The sequence below is a fragment of the Alligator mississippiensis genome, chromosome 12, assembly GCF_030867095.1.
Source record: "Alligator mississippiensis isolate rAllMis1 chromosome 12, rAllMis1, whole genome shotgun sequence".
In the NCBI taxonomy this organism is placed as follows: domain Eukaryota; kingdom Metazoa; phylum Chordata; order Crocodylia; family Alligatoridae; genus Alligator; species Alligator mississippiensis.
In genome coordinates this window covers 50,599,090-50,614,133 of record NC_081835.1, presented here as the reverse complement: position 1 = coordinate 50,614,133, position 15,044 = coordinate 50,599,090, and the positions used below count along the sequence as shown (strand labels likewise).

The window sequence follows — 15,044 nt, the reverse complement described above, 5'->3', positions numbered from 1 at the left end:
CCCACAATACACCAGACTAAGGATCTATTTTTGAGTTATTATGCAATCCCCACTATATACAGTACGCAAAATATTTTTGTAATGAAATTAAAATATGTTATAGCAGGTGTTTGACTTTTAGTGTACGATTTGGTTTTTTCTGGCTCTAAGATAACAACCCCCCAACTCCCAAAAGGAGTACTTCCAGGGCAAGGGAAGGGGCTTCCAGTGGCAAAGATCAGGGGTTAGGGATGGGACTTCTAGTCCCAAAATGCCTACCAAGGGGTGGGGCAACTGTCAAGGGGCACTAGGGTTGCCAACCCTACAGGATTGCCCTGGAGTCTCCAGGAGTTAGATATAAATCTTCACGAGACTATTGAGAGTCACCCGTGAGATAAACAACAGGACATTCATTATAATAAATATTAAATGTTGAATCTGATGTATACAGTAATCCAGTGGGGTTTTTAAATGCAATAGTAATGTGTATTTGCCTTCCTGACAAAGTCTACGCATCGTAATCCATAACTGATATACACAACCACGTGGGCATGTCCGCGTTGTGGGCACGTTGGCGTTCTGGAAATCTCCCGGAATAGATTCAAAACAGAGCTGGCAGCCTTAAGGGGCAGCACTACCCATGTGGCCCTCGAAAGCTCACCAAACCTCACCACCCAAAATAACTGCCCACCCCTGCTATAAGGACTTCCACTTGATCATAGCCAGAACTAAAGGAAATAACAAGACTTTTGGAACGCCTTCTCAAAGTGCTGCTACACAGTGAACACAGGCCTTCTCAGGGCTGGAACCACTGCTTTTGAACAGGCACTGATTCACCTCTGGGCCAGTTTCACAACACTAATTGTACAGTTTAACCTAGTTCAGTTGTGATGACCAAAACAAAGCAAGGAGGGATCCAGGGCAAGGAAACATTTCCACCCTCAACAGCTCTGCTGCTGCGTATTGGAACTGCACAAAGCCAGGCAAGTTCCAAGTTTCCTCCTGCCCCATATTTTGCCTTTCCCTTGTTGTGTAACTGCACCTGATGGCTGCCTCTGCGTCGTATTGAAACCAATGACTTCATGCAACGATGGTTCCCAGTGTGCAGGGAAGAGGGTAGGACGTGTCACAGCTTGATAGTTTCATTTCCAGCTAAGCCCTAAAGATCTAAGAACTTGCTTGTGTTCTCTGTTTAACTGCAGCAAACATGTTTGTGAGAGCAAGGCAAATATAAGAAAAAGTTGGAAGCATGTGGGATTATTTAGTCTGGAGAAAAGGCTGAGAGGGGATTTGATAACTGTCCTCAAATACAAAACAACTGATATAAAGAGGATGGCACCCAACTCTTCTGTCCACAGAAGACAGGAGAAAAAGCAATGAGCTGAAATATTAACAAAAGAGGTTAATGTTGGCTATTAGGAAACACCTTGTTTCTGTAAGGGTGCTATGTGCTAGAACAGATAACCAAAGAGAGGCTGCAGAATCTCTGTTATTGGGAATTTTCAGGTGCTGGTTAGACAAGCATATGTTTGGAGTGAGTTAGACAGGCAAGATCCTGCCTTAAGCTGAGGACTGGACTAGAGGACTTCCTGCTGTCTTTTCAATTATTCTAAGAGCTCCCTGGCTCCACCCAAAAATCCCTTCTTGAAATGCAGAAAACCCTGTCCCTAAGAAATCCCAAATCTAATGCTTCCCAGAACAGCAGCATCTTTTTGGCAGCTGCCTTCAGGGAAGTGTCAACAGCCCAGAGTGGAGCAAGTAGTAGCTTGGGCTCCCACATGCTACGTGACTAGTATTAACAGGATGACACGCTATCATCCTGTTTCTAATCCTCCTTCTACCAAGTAAATACCCAGGGCCAATTCTAGGCAACAATTACACTTCACATTTAACATCTACATGCACTGGGCAGGATGCCAAATGTGGGAACAAGAAGAGTTTTTAATCAATTTAACAATTACTCCCAAACCTATCTGACTTATTTACTTCATGATTCAAGCTACCCCAAGGGCTATATGCAACAGCACTGTTTAAGCCAGAACAATGTCTGCTACTGGACAACAAAACATTTCAAGAGAAAGAAAGAAAGGAAGTGCAACTAGCTGAGGCATCAGCTATAAGAATCTTGTTGGCACAAACTCAGGTCTGCTGGAGTAGCTTCAGAATTCAAATTCAGGGAGATTATCACCCAAAACAACAGTGTTAAAGCTGTAGAGGAGTTGAGATGAGGCCTCTACCCTCTAAGGAGCTGTCCATTCTGCTGCTTGCTTTCTTTATTCAACAGTATGGACTCTCTGTTGTTCCCAGGAAGTGGCACATTCACTTGAGCCGTACCAAGGCAGCTCTTGGTTCCCAGATGGGACAGTGACAGAGAGGTTCACTTTCTCTATTGATCACGGTTTTGAGACTTGGTGCCTCCTCACTTTTTCCAAGAGCCTGCCCTTGGACAAATATATCAAATACAGTGCAAGGTGTAGAGGATTTCATTTACCTGAGCAGGGGATTTCTTTCCATATCCTCTAGAGCGGGAATTAGCCAGGTTATCAACTGAGCAAAGGGGAAAATGGACTTTGCTGTAACAGTGGTCACCGAATGCAGCATTGAGTCTGATTTATGTGAAGTACTCATTTCTCAGTCAAGAACATGAAGTAATTATAGCTGATCACAGACTGAGCACGTGCTCATGCTAAGAGCCTTATGAAACATCTTCAGTGTGCACTAGTGACAGCCACTTAAAATTAAATGGATTTCTGTGTCTTCCCCATTTCATATTCGTACAGATTAACCACCACTTCTCCCTTGTTCATTCACAGAATTCAAGGCATCTTCTACCGGAATACAAACCACAACTAATGTGTACTGTGGGACATAAATGTTCAAATACCTTCTCTCTTGGAATCTTCTTTTTCCCACAGCCCTCACAAGTCAGTGGAAATTTAGGGCAGATCTCATCATGAGCCTGTAAAAGAATTGAGAGGAAACCATTTGTACATCAAACATGACTTTGATAAGGGTACTGCAATGAATACAATTCAGTGGACCCAATGATTTATTGCAAATACACTTTCTAATATAGGAAGCATTTCATGTGATAGCATGACTCAAACTCCAGCCTAGTTATGGCCTTTTGGAATACCAAATCAGATTTCTAGTCTCCAAGCTATAATGGTGTTTGGGTGCCCTTGTGCCCTTCCAAGTACTTAGCCTTGATTTAATACTTATTCATTTTGGCTCTCAGCAATTCTAAGAAAATCAAGTTATTCTCTGTGAAGGACTGTGATAATCAGCAGGAAACTCCATTTGTGACTTTACCAGGAAAGCACACATGCAGGCAACTGAAGTGGAAAAAAGCTGCCTTTCTCCTAAGCAGCTTGCCCTTTTTGCCTGTCATAATGCGCATGAACTGGCTGATCTGAAAACCCAAAGCCCCATTTAACACTTACAGATACAGAGCTTTTAGATGGTGTCTCCCAAGTCCAACCAGCCAGAAAAAGAAGAATCGTATTTTAAGATGTAAATTCTTTTTAACCACACCTAATATGTCCTCTCGTTACACAGGGATATCACAATACTTATTTGAGGAAAAAAGTTAATACAGAAAATGGATTGTTGGCCCTTTTTGCCAGGCACAAGAAACTAAGTTAAAATAGGAATGCTAATACTTCTCTCTTTACTTTTAATTTAATTTCTGAAGTGCTGGAAAGCTCATTCTTCATATTAGCTGTATAATATTCAGAACTGAGCAACTGGATATTTTGCCCAAGTTAAAATCATTTCTTAAGCAAGATGGAAATCTAGTCAAAGAGTTCTGTTCTTATGTACAAGCTTATATTAATGTTCTGATATTCTACTGTAATTCTATTACTTATGCACAGTTTGAAATTCAGATCAAGAAAGATTAAACACATGGGGTTGCCCATCTGGCATTAAAACCTCATCTGTTTTATAAGCAGACTTACTGTTATCAGAAATCTGAAACATACAGTAGCTTTGTCAGTTGTGTTCATGCTGTACAAACACACAATAAAAGCAGATATTGTGAAAAACCCCTAGGAACTTGCAAACTAAAAAGGGAAAGTATTTATTACTTAGATTCATGTCTCACTAAATTGCTCCCACCCTTCCATGTGTTAAAGGAACACCATATTAGATACAAAAGAGCTGGCATAAGACCTTGGAAATATGAACCACTCAGTCTGCCATTCAGCTGGGCAGTGTTCATGGTGTTTATGAATACTCAAGGGAAGAAGAATTATGTAGTTTTTTACAGGAGAAAATGTGACTGAAAGAGATGCACATACTTACCAGGATGGCTGATCTCTCCTGGCCCTTACATGGTAACTACTTTTGTCATCTAGAAAGCCTTGCTTACTCCCCTTCCTTGCCCCTCAAAATAATCCCCCTATTCTTCAAATCAGATGCAACCACTTCAAAGCAACAAAGCATCTGAAATGGAAGATCTGATAGGATGGGGCTTTTGTTTCTCACTTACAATAAAGCCTCATTTCTAAGGCCTCTCCCTTCATTCAATCTCCACCCTCCCATCTAGTTCAAAGATGCTACATAGCATTTATCTTCCATCAAGAGGAAAGGAAAAAAATGCAAACATTTCAGTTCTAAGGAGCACCCACAGATAGACTCAAACATAGATGCAATATCAGAGATATGCTGTGCTTGTGATAGGCAGAAGGGAAGTACTGACTGAGCACTAATCTGCCGTTATGCTGCAAGTGAAACCAGACCGTGTGTATCAAATGTCTCTAAGATAAAGCTAGTATTTCTGGGCAAGTGGCATGTTTCCAAAAATGTCTATGCAAGTACTTTAAAACTCCTCTGAAATCTCCACTGGTTTTCCCCACTGCTCCACTCCAATCAGGAGTGCTACAAAAAACAGCCCCAAAAGGGATGATACTATATCCCCTAGGAGGAATTCACCCCACTCTTGAACCAGAGAGGCATGGGACATCATTCAAGACTGATGGGCTGGACTCTCTGCCAGGCAGACATGTGGCAATTGTGACATGAACAGCCCACCACTCAGTGAGCAAGTATGCCTTTCTAATGTTGATATCCAAACAGGTACCTCAAGTACATTTAAGCAGCCTGTGAGCGGGCTAGATAAGAACACAATATCCTTTCTGATTACACTGCAGTCACGCAAGCAGACTGAGAAAACCCGAGAAGAGAGGCAAAGTAGAGAAGTGGCTTCCATCTCACTTACACAGTACCAGGCTGATCCTCCTCAGCGCATTGAATTCCTACCAGAGTCAACAGCAAAACTGTATGCATCACAGTGGCTTCAAGATCAGGCCCTGAGAATGTGACAGTACTAACAGTGTAACACCACCACTGGCTTGAGTTGCTCTTTTCTAAAGCAGTGACTACCTCCTCTCCCTCAAGTAAAACCTGCTGATGACACACAGCTTCCATCCTGTAGGAGTAACTAGACGACAGCACAGCAATTACTCTGTTGTACAAGTCACTTAGGGGATGGATATCAATGCAAGTCACTTAGAGGATGGATGTCGATGCTAGAGTGTGGTCCTGTTTTCACTTAGTTGACTTCCCAAGCACTTGGCTTACCTAACATCTTTAGAAATGAGGTAGAAAGCAGGGTAGGGTGGCACCTTACAGACAAACTTGTTCAGAGAGGAATGAGCTTTTGTAGGCTACAGTCTATTTCATCAGCTGCTATGAACACTACTGTAGTGGTCCCATGGACAGCTGTAGTTTGCCTACAAACACTAGCTAACACAGGAACTCTACTAACTCCAGATGGGACCCTCCTATCAGGAGTGCCACTCCAATGCTCTAGCACTACTGTGGGACACCCAGCACTCGCCTCCAGACACCCGTCTGAATGGGTCTGCCTGTCCAGCTCACTGAGCGTACTCATGCTGTAACTCTCGTACCTTAATGTCAGGAAAGTAGAAAAGCAATTTGCAGTATTTGCAGTTGAGGCTTCTCTCAGGGCACTCCCGTTCAGAATGGCGCTCCTTGTCATTCAGTTTGATCATTCCCTTACATGCCTGGCACTCAATCAGCATGAACGGGCAGTTCCCTTCATGGCAGCTCTGTGACAACAAGAGCAGCATATTTCAATAGAGCCATAGACAAAACACACAGAGACACACACAGAGGGGGAGGGTGTCCTGTCAAATGGATGCTGATGTGTTGAGGTAGGAAAAGCCTGCATCCTAATGGATTATAGGATGAGCTGCTCTGTTGGGCCTGCATAAAGAGGGCAAAGGGAACGTAACGATTTAAGCCAAATGCCTCCGTGTACCTCACAGGATTTACCCTCTGCACTAGGTCTGGCATGGAGGTATGGGACATGGCATAATAGCAGGGCTACAGTAGGCTACATAATCGTCAACTCCAAGGTGCTCTCTGAAAGCCACCCTGCACCTCTGCTATGGCTCCTTCTATAGCTGGTTACAGGACCAGCAGCAGCCTGTTGCCCAAAGCTTCTCTCTCAGAGCTCTCAGATCAGCCAGATCACAAGTAGCCCAGAAATGGAGCTTTCTTCCTCCTCTGCACCCTACAGAGTGTAAAGTTTCCCAGGGAGGGTAAGAGACAAAGACACCACAGCAACAATAAAAGCAAAAACAAAGAAAAGGGATAGGCTGGAGAGGAGGAAGCAACTTTGATGGGATCTTGTAGGAAAGGAGTAGACACTGGCAGGGCTTTCTGAATATAAAGCCACAGGATATACTGCTCATGGCAGAACTGTGAGCCAGAATCTCAGTTTCGCTCTAAAACAGGATGGTTCTAGCCCATATGGTTGTGGAGAAAATCTTGACAATGTAATTAGGCAGATGCCTCCCTGGGTTTGCAGGGAACCCAAAATAATAACTCCACAAGGTATGGTCTTGTTCCATTCTTCTCAGTTGGGGCCCTGCCCTTTAAGACTGTGGCTTGTAAATCTGACTGCAACTTGCTGCCACACAATTCAGCATTTTTACCACGGAATTTACTAGCTTGCTTCCTGTGTTCCTTCCCTGTCAGAACCAGCCTAGAGCTGCTCAGCTTTTCCCACGCGGACTATTAAACTGGATGACGGTGTAGGCTCTCCAACCACGGCCAATGCCAATACAGGGGTAGAAAGCTGAAACCCAATTTACAACTAGATGGGTCAGCTGCAGAAAAGCACCAATGCTGACAACAGGTTCCCCTTTGCCCTCGGGCATTTAAGGACAAGGGATTCTCAGGCAAGATGCTTACAAAGCTCCTCAAAAAGAATCAAAAGCTAATTGTATGTCAGTTAACATGTTCACTAGGAGCTCCAGTTGCACGCGGGGGGGGAGACAGGGATGGAGCATTTATCTATGATAGGCTTTTAGATCATCACCCATCACTGGGGCAGCAGAAGCCAGTCCAGTAAAAACTGACAGCAGCAGCAAAGTCCCTGTGGGATTCTGCATGGTTTCTGACTTGTTTCCCCTTTCAGGATAAACGCAGCAATTGGGAAGGGCTTTTGTTTTTAATTTTAATTGTTGAGATTGTTTGGTTTTAAAGATGTTTTAGGCTGATTGAGTTTTACTGGGCAGAAAGGGACGTTAACATTTTTAATGCGGTTCTGATGTTACAGGAGCCTGGTGAAGAGAAGGACCTTGCTGCACCACCTCTGGAAGTTCATTCCAAAGCCAGGTCCCTCTGACCCTGACTGTCTTGTCCCAACTCTCCTGGGCTTCATTATGGGTTTCGTGATCACCACTGTCCCAGAAGGCGGCAGCCTGTCATTGTAATTTGCATCCAGTCCTTGATTCCTTAATCAGAGCCTTACACTGACTGCCTAGGAGCTGGTCAAAGGACATGAGTTTGGGTCTGATATGTACATGGTGACCTCAACTATGGGGAAAGCAACCACACCTTGTATAGGCTGGGGCCTGTGTACTATCTTCACTCTTGGCTTCAGATCAATGAAGCCAATTTCATTGTAAGATTACATTAACATTGCCAATTATTGGGCCTTAGCTAAAGGAAAGAGCCATCTATCAATGGGTTTGGAAACTAGCAGTGTAGGGAAGGGGTACCCAACCTTGGCCTGTAGGCTAGATCTGGCCCCTAGTGCCATATCATCTAATCCACAGGTATCCCCAAGGATCCTGCAGGGATTCCCACCAGCTGTGGCCCCAGGGCCTGATCCCAGAGCATGGGTAGTGCAAAGCCCTGTGCCGCTTCCGACTAGTTGGGATTGGACTCCAGGGCCCTGTGCACTGGAATAGGATCCTGGGGCCCCGCACTCCTCCCACTCAATCAGGATCAGGCTGCAGTTGGGTGGAGACATCATGGGGACAGCGCAGGGCCCAATCTGACCTGTGGACCAGTCCTACACAATTCATCATGCCTGCAGGGCCAAAAATGTGAGCACCACTGTTCCAGACAGATCTGCTCTGCTGGTCATCATCACTTTCAACGATTGCAATCACAGTGCTTTGAACACTGCATGTCAGGCTCTTGTTTATTTCTATCCTACATACTGCTAGCGTATAGACTCTGCCACCTCCTTCCAAGTAACTCATGACGTCAAATGCCCCACTAACAGCAGTAGGTTCTTATTAGAGGTGCACCGATATATTGGTTCACTATCAGACTGGCACCAATAAAAGGAGAAATTACATTATCAGCTATTGGCTTTTTTTGGTCATTGTAGCCAATAATTACGACTGTGTGCCTGGAACCCCCGGGCAAGTACAGTCTGATCCGCGCACCCTGCCACCAGCCCGAGCCTGCCGCAGAGTACAGGTCCTAATGAGCAACAGAGGGTGCCACACTCAGCAACAAAGGAACCATTACTGACTCCTGCTGTTGCTAACATGGCAATGCTGCATGCACACTAGAGGCCGGAGTACCAGAGATGCTGTGGAGATGCTGGGCTGCGTGCAGGCAAGGTAAGGTGCCATGTGAGGAACATTCCTCTCCACTGGGCACCGGGTACCTTTGCAAAAGCAGCTTCACCCCAGCGGCCGCAGTAGCTCAGCTGCACAAGGCCTGCTGACGCTGAGGCAGCAACATGCTCTGGGGCTCCAAATGCGTCTGGCACTGCTGTCTGCATGAGGATCTCCCCTGCCCACCTGGGACAGCAGCACAGGCTGCATAGCTGTGGGTAGGAGCTGTGGACAAGAGGATGACATGCATGGGAATAAGGGGAGGGGAGGTGTGAGAGTGATAAATAAACCTTTTTTGTTTGTTGTGCATTTATGTCAGTAGTTTAAAATGCCTTGCACTATTACTAAATCTCAGTTATCAGATCAGCATGGGCCTATGTGGTCATTTAATCATCAGCTATCGGTATCAGCAAAGAAAATCTTTATTGGCACAACCATAGCTCTTATACCTTGCTATAGCCTTGCAACAAATACCAGAACTTGCCACCTATATTGGTCTGACCCCTGCATTAGAGATAAGGTTGCCAAGAGGCCACATGATAAGAACTCCATGGACCACATCTGGCCAGTTAGAGCAAGGCCCCGCCTCCATTCCTTCTCCTCCTGCTCCTAGGGAAGGCTAATGGCAAAGTGAATCATGTCCCAAGAGGGCGGAAGTTTGGACATGAAATGTTAATTTTGTTATTGCTTTATAAACTACAAAGCAGTGGGGGCTTTCAGGAAGGGGACCATGAAAGAAAAAACACAGTTGGGAACAAAGTCCTCTGGAAGTTGGGGGAAAACCTGACCTGGCTTGGATACCTCTGCTCTCCAAACAGGGTTTACTTTAAATCTCAATCTTTAGCTTCTAGAAAATGAACTGAAAGCATAACTTTTGTCAGCTTCTAGCCAAGGGCAACACTTTACAGCAAACTGTGATAATAGCTTTGGTATTTCTCTGAAATGCAGAGTCCAGCAATTTCCACCTGGAACTGACAGTCTAATGCTGCCTGAAAAAAAAATCAAAGTAGTCTTCAGTCCAAACCAGGATGCCGGAGGTTTTTCATTAGGTTTGAGAAGGACCTTCAAAGTTACTGAGTTACAGCTTTATATTTTCAGAGAGGCATATGCTAAAATTGTTAATTAGCCAAGCCACTGCCATCCCTTTGATTCATAGATTTGAGCTGTTTTTAGAAGTAAGCACTAATCTATTAGACCCTTTACAGCTGGGGCTTTCCAACTCCCCCCTCCCACACACATTTTCTGGCACTCCCCCCATCTTACATCCTGCAATGTGGGTTGGACAGGAAGCAATCTAATCTCTAGGTTGCCAGCTAGATAAACACAGACTAAGGGAGGCTAGTTTCAAATCTGTTGGTTTTAATTCCAGCTTTGTAAAGAGCAGAGGTACTGACCACCAGACTAGTGGTGCTCAACCTCCAGCCTGTGGAATGAATCCGTGGGGCTTTCTAGCTCAAAGCTGTAATCTTATCCTGGGCCAGAGAGATATTTCCTTTTGATAAATTCACGTGTTTCTGGAAGAAGAGGTCTCTCGCTCACAAATATTTAACTGAATTTTTGGATTGTCTTGCCTGCTAGTCACAAGAAATAATTCTTAAATTGGTGTGAAAGAGCTACCTGCTGTACCCTATTCCAATCTGAATCAGGTTATGTTGTCTTCTCAGCAGACAAGAACATCACCTCCACACTTGTCAGCAAAACTCCCCCGAGCAGGAAAATTCTTTTACCTACAGTCTTTATGTGCTTCTTGAGCAAATCAATAATTTACTGAATCAATTTAAAGGTTGCTCTCAAGCTAAAAGAGATGCATCCTGATGGACTGATCAGTTTTCCCTACTCTTCCAACAACCCCATGCTCCCCAAGAAGAATGATCTGAAAATAATGCCAGCTCTTCTGCTCCTGACAGTTTATTTTAAAATCCACTGACATCTATAAACAGTTCTCCATAGCCAAAAGACATTTACTTTGCTCTTTCTCTCCTCCCTGCTCCAATACCAATGATAACACTACTCCATAGGCATCTCAGGCTACTTTTAACGTAGAGAAGTAGCTTGACGTGTTAGTCTGAAATCTACATTGAAAGTATCATTTTAACATGGTATGAAGAGAGTTATGAGGCTGTGAACCTGGCTGAACCTACTGCGTCTGGTCTGTTATCCATCAAGGTACCCAGTTCTCATTGCCATAGTATCTGAGTTTTTTGAAGTCAGAAGAAGTTTTCTTGGCTATTTCTCTTGCTCCAGCTGCTTAGCTTTACAACCTTTACATTCCTTTCATGAGTTTGATCTTCCCCTTGCATGCAAGGCATCTGGTTTTAACCCTCCTTCCCACAGCATGTTTTAGGTACATCCATAGCAAACAATATGTATTATCCATACCCAAGATACAATATCTACAAGGTCCATACATTTACTACTATACCCAAACCCACATGAAAAGGAAAATGTGTTTGCTAATGCAGACTTGTATTCAACAAGAAGGATGAACTCAACTTGTGCGTTTTGTAAGAGACAGCTTCAACTTTCAGACATTTCATTTATAAAAGATACTGCCATGGAGATGTGAACTTTGCTAAGCCTGAACAGAAAGCAAAACTGAGAGATGGGGGGAGGGAGGGCAGAGTTTACAAGTAAAGGACTATCAATTTTCAGCTGTGAAGCAGTTTTTTCTTCTCTCCCACTCCATAAGGTTACTGAAACAGCAGAGAAACTCCTGTCTTCTGATTTATAGTCAAGAGTGCAGCCAGACAGGCTGTTCTCAATACTAAGGCTGTGGCCTTTTTAAATGAACAAACAATGAATTATCTTTTAGGTACTTTCCACAGCTTGTCTGAAATAGCACAGCGAGGGACTTTCCATGGTGGGAGAACTGCTGCTGCTACACAACGCAAAACATGCTCTTGGCAATACACTCCGGCTTCAGGCAAACGAGGCAGAAATGCTGCAACACCTCAGCACCTCTAACTGCTGTATATCTAGTGACCATTTCTCCACGACCAGTGGGCTAGACAAGTCCACAATATAAGGATGAGACCCTGATTGAGATATACACTGAGCACTTCCCTTTACTGAAGCAGTCTTCAATCCTACATATCAGGCTTCCTGCCATGCTCAGGATGGCCAGGCTTGGTAACATCCAGACCTGCTCTGGAAGCAGCTGGGAGAACAGAAGCCTGGCCTTATTTGCTCTGAACTGCCACTCAGTCAAGGAGCTCTTCCCAGCGGGTGCGACATCAACCCAGCACCACACTCACTAACAGTGAATGCCAATACTTGCCACAAAAGGGGAAGGATGTAAGGCTCTCAGACAAATCAACTCCTACAGCTGAAAATCCTTGGCCTCACTCAAGATGGCTACAATCCAAGCTAGACCCTGGGAATGGGGTTCTAAGCTCAGAGCTGAAGCACTGCAATCCACAATGGTTTCACTGGCCTCTCTTGCATAGAATTACCTCATTTCTAACATTTCTGAGCACTAAGAGCAGAGTAAGGGAAAATGCAAGTGACTGGGGAAGCACATGCATGCTGTATGCATGCAGCACATACCAGTCAGAAGGACCCCAAAGTGCACACGCGCATGCATACAGCTCCCCCCCCCCCCCCCCCCCACACACAGCTTTACATGCCACCAGAGTGTGGTCACCTCTATGGTATTTGTGGTAGCACACTAAGAGCATACAACAGTTTAGAAGAGAATGTAAAAAAGCTACAACACAACAATCAATTAAGAGGTGGAAGGTAATGACCATAACTGGAATGTAGCCAGGACATGACAGCTTAATCTTAATCCTGTTAGAATGCCATAACCAGCTATAGGTAGCCAGGACTTCAATTTAGCATCTTATCCAAAAGTGTTACTTCCAGCAGCTAATATTCAGTTGGATTAATCCAATGCTGACTAAAAAAGGAAAAATGCTATCCCTTGAGTCACCAACATGACCCAAGTCACCTTTTCCTTGGGGGTTTCCTATCCAAGTACTGACCAGCCCCAATTCTGGCTAGCCTTACAAAAAAAAGAAAAATTTACACAAGATTGGAGAAATATGAGATATGGCCATTGATGACACCTCTTCAGGCCCTTGCAGGATCTCTCCTGAAAGCTTTTATTTAAAATCCAATGGAATTAACAACCTAAAGCAGTGGCTCACACACCTTTCCAAACTCAACTGTAGATGTTTTAGCTGGTGGTAGATGTGATTCCATTTGCTTTAGCAGAGGCTGGCTTACTTATGCTACTGGTGAATTTGACCCAGCACCTTAAACAGGAACACAAAGCTTTGCTGTAAGTCACCATTCATACAGCAAAAGACTACACACTCAATCCAGCAATCCAAGGCACCAGCTATGCCATTTGAGTCCTCAGTAAAACACACAGATATCCCAAAAGCTGCCACTTCTGGTCTCAGCCCCCTAAATTGAAAGTCCTACCAGCAAGTACTAGTTTGAAACAAACATTAAATCAAAAATCTAATCACAAGCCGAGATACCACATGCCATTCATGGAGCTAGAGCTAAGAGTGTCAAAGCAGCCCAAGTGGGTTAGGCACTCTACTCCTATTGAATTGCTAGGTTGAAATCCCACCCTAAAGATATTAGAGTATTCTAGAAGATGGGGCAGTTAGAGGCATTGATGCAGCAAAATCTCTCTATTAATGGACACAACAAGCCAGCCAGAGGACTCAGACAGGGTCCAAAGTAAAGTTATTCTGCCTATCACACTGTAGTAGTGTTACAAATGGAATCAAGATGTGAGGTCAGATTCAGCAAGCTTAAGTACCTAGTCAAGAACAAGATATCACCCTTCCACCCCGATACCTTGGTAGCTGCATGATTTGGGTTTAACTTAGATCAATGGAGCCAACAGCCCGAGTTCTTATCTCTATCCCTGTACTCAGTGACTTTCAACTTCTAGGTTGCAATTCCAAAGTTAGAAGCAAAAAATATTCCACGTGGGTTGTCAAATTTCCTATATAGTGTACACTTCCTTTTCTTTTACTCTTATTTGCAATCAGATGGGTTGTGAGAAATTAATCTTTGCAATGTAAATACCTGCAGTAAAATGTACTCATTAAGGAGAGTGGTTAAATTTTCAACAAGAATGTACCTTCCAAATGAGAGGCATGTATATGCCAAGGGCCATGTCTTCTGTGTAGTTCTAGAGAGAGGCTACTTTGCTCAGTAAGCTTATGGCATGAGATCAGGTTACTGGTATACCCAGTGAATCCATGATACCATAAACCTACAGGTCAGGACATCTACATGATGGGGATGGCCTCATTCTCCCAGTTATTGCATAGGCCAGAGACTACAGAAGTTACCAGGGAGCAATTAGAAGGATATGGATCTGTCAACTCCACACTCCTTTTCCCCCAAAACAAATGCATTTACTTGGACCTGAATGGAAACACTTATCTTGGCCACATGTGGCACAGTGATAATCAAACAGCGTACCACAGCTTCCAGATAATTTACATTTTAAATAACCAATGAATCAGGAAGAAGTCCGAGAGATGAGGTCACAGAAGTAAAGTGCATGGCTCTTGCATCAGGGAAGGAACAAAACGGCTGGTATGGGGGCTCATAAAAAAATTGAGGTTCTCTCATCTGTCAATACCCTCAAGGGTGCACGCAACCACCCAGGGGGTTTGGGGAGTGCAATTAGGACTGAATTAGTGCAGGCGAAAGCTCAGATGGTAATGGTGAATGTCAGCATGAACAAACTGAACTGCTAATGCCTTGCCCATTGCCCCACACATGCACAAGGAAGAAGCAAGCACAGACACACACAACAAGAGGCTCACTCAAGAATTTACCTCATATTCTTTAATAGTCCCCTTCCACGTGCAACCATCATTAATACAGACAGCCGGCAAACTTTCCACCTCTCGACGAGCTGCATTGTCTGGAAAAGCCTCAGGTGAGGAAAAACACACACACACAAAGACAATTAACTCTGGGACTGCAGCTTTTATCTAAAGCTACTCCTTGCTTAACATCGTTGTTACATTCTTTAAAAAATGTGACTTTAAGCCAAACAAAGTTAACAAAAATCCAATTACATCACAGTAGTTACCTACTAGCAGGTGGCGGCCAAACAACGTTATAACCGAACCCTGCATGAGTTTAAATGAGTATGTTTTCTAATAGAACGTTAACTGGGACAACGTTAAGTGA

General features: G+C 44.0%; 1 protein-coding gene across 5 annotated transcripts in view; it reads right to left on the bottom strand.

Annotated features, from left to right (window-relative positions):
* TRAF2 (TNF receptor associated factor 2) overlaps positions 1-15,044 on the bottom strand; it is a 39,685-nt gene that overhangs the window by 16,063 nt on the left and 8,578 nt on the right. For 4 of the 5 annotated variants that reach the window (XM_019475779.2, XM_019475780.2, XM_019475778.2 and 1 more), the window contains exons 4-6: positions 14,684-14,782; positions 5,892-6,053; positions 2,864-2,938 (exon numbers count right to left, since the gene is read on the bottom strand). In XM_019475779.2, coding sequence (XP_019331324.1) covers positions 2,864-2,938; positions 5,892-6,053; positions 14,684-14,782 — 336 coding nt within the window. The remainder of the gene's footprint in view (positions 1-2,863; positions 2,939-5,891; positions 6,054-14,683; positions 14,783-15,044) is intronic. The other variant, XM_019475781.2, reaches the window with a different exon arrangement.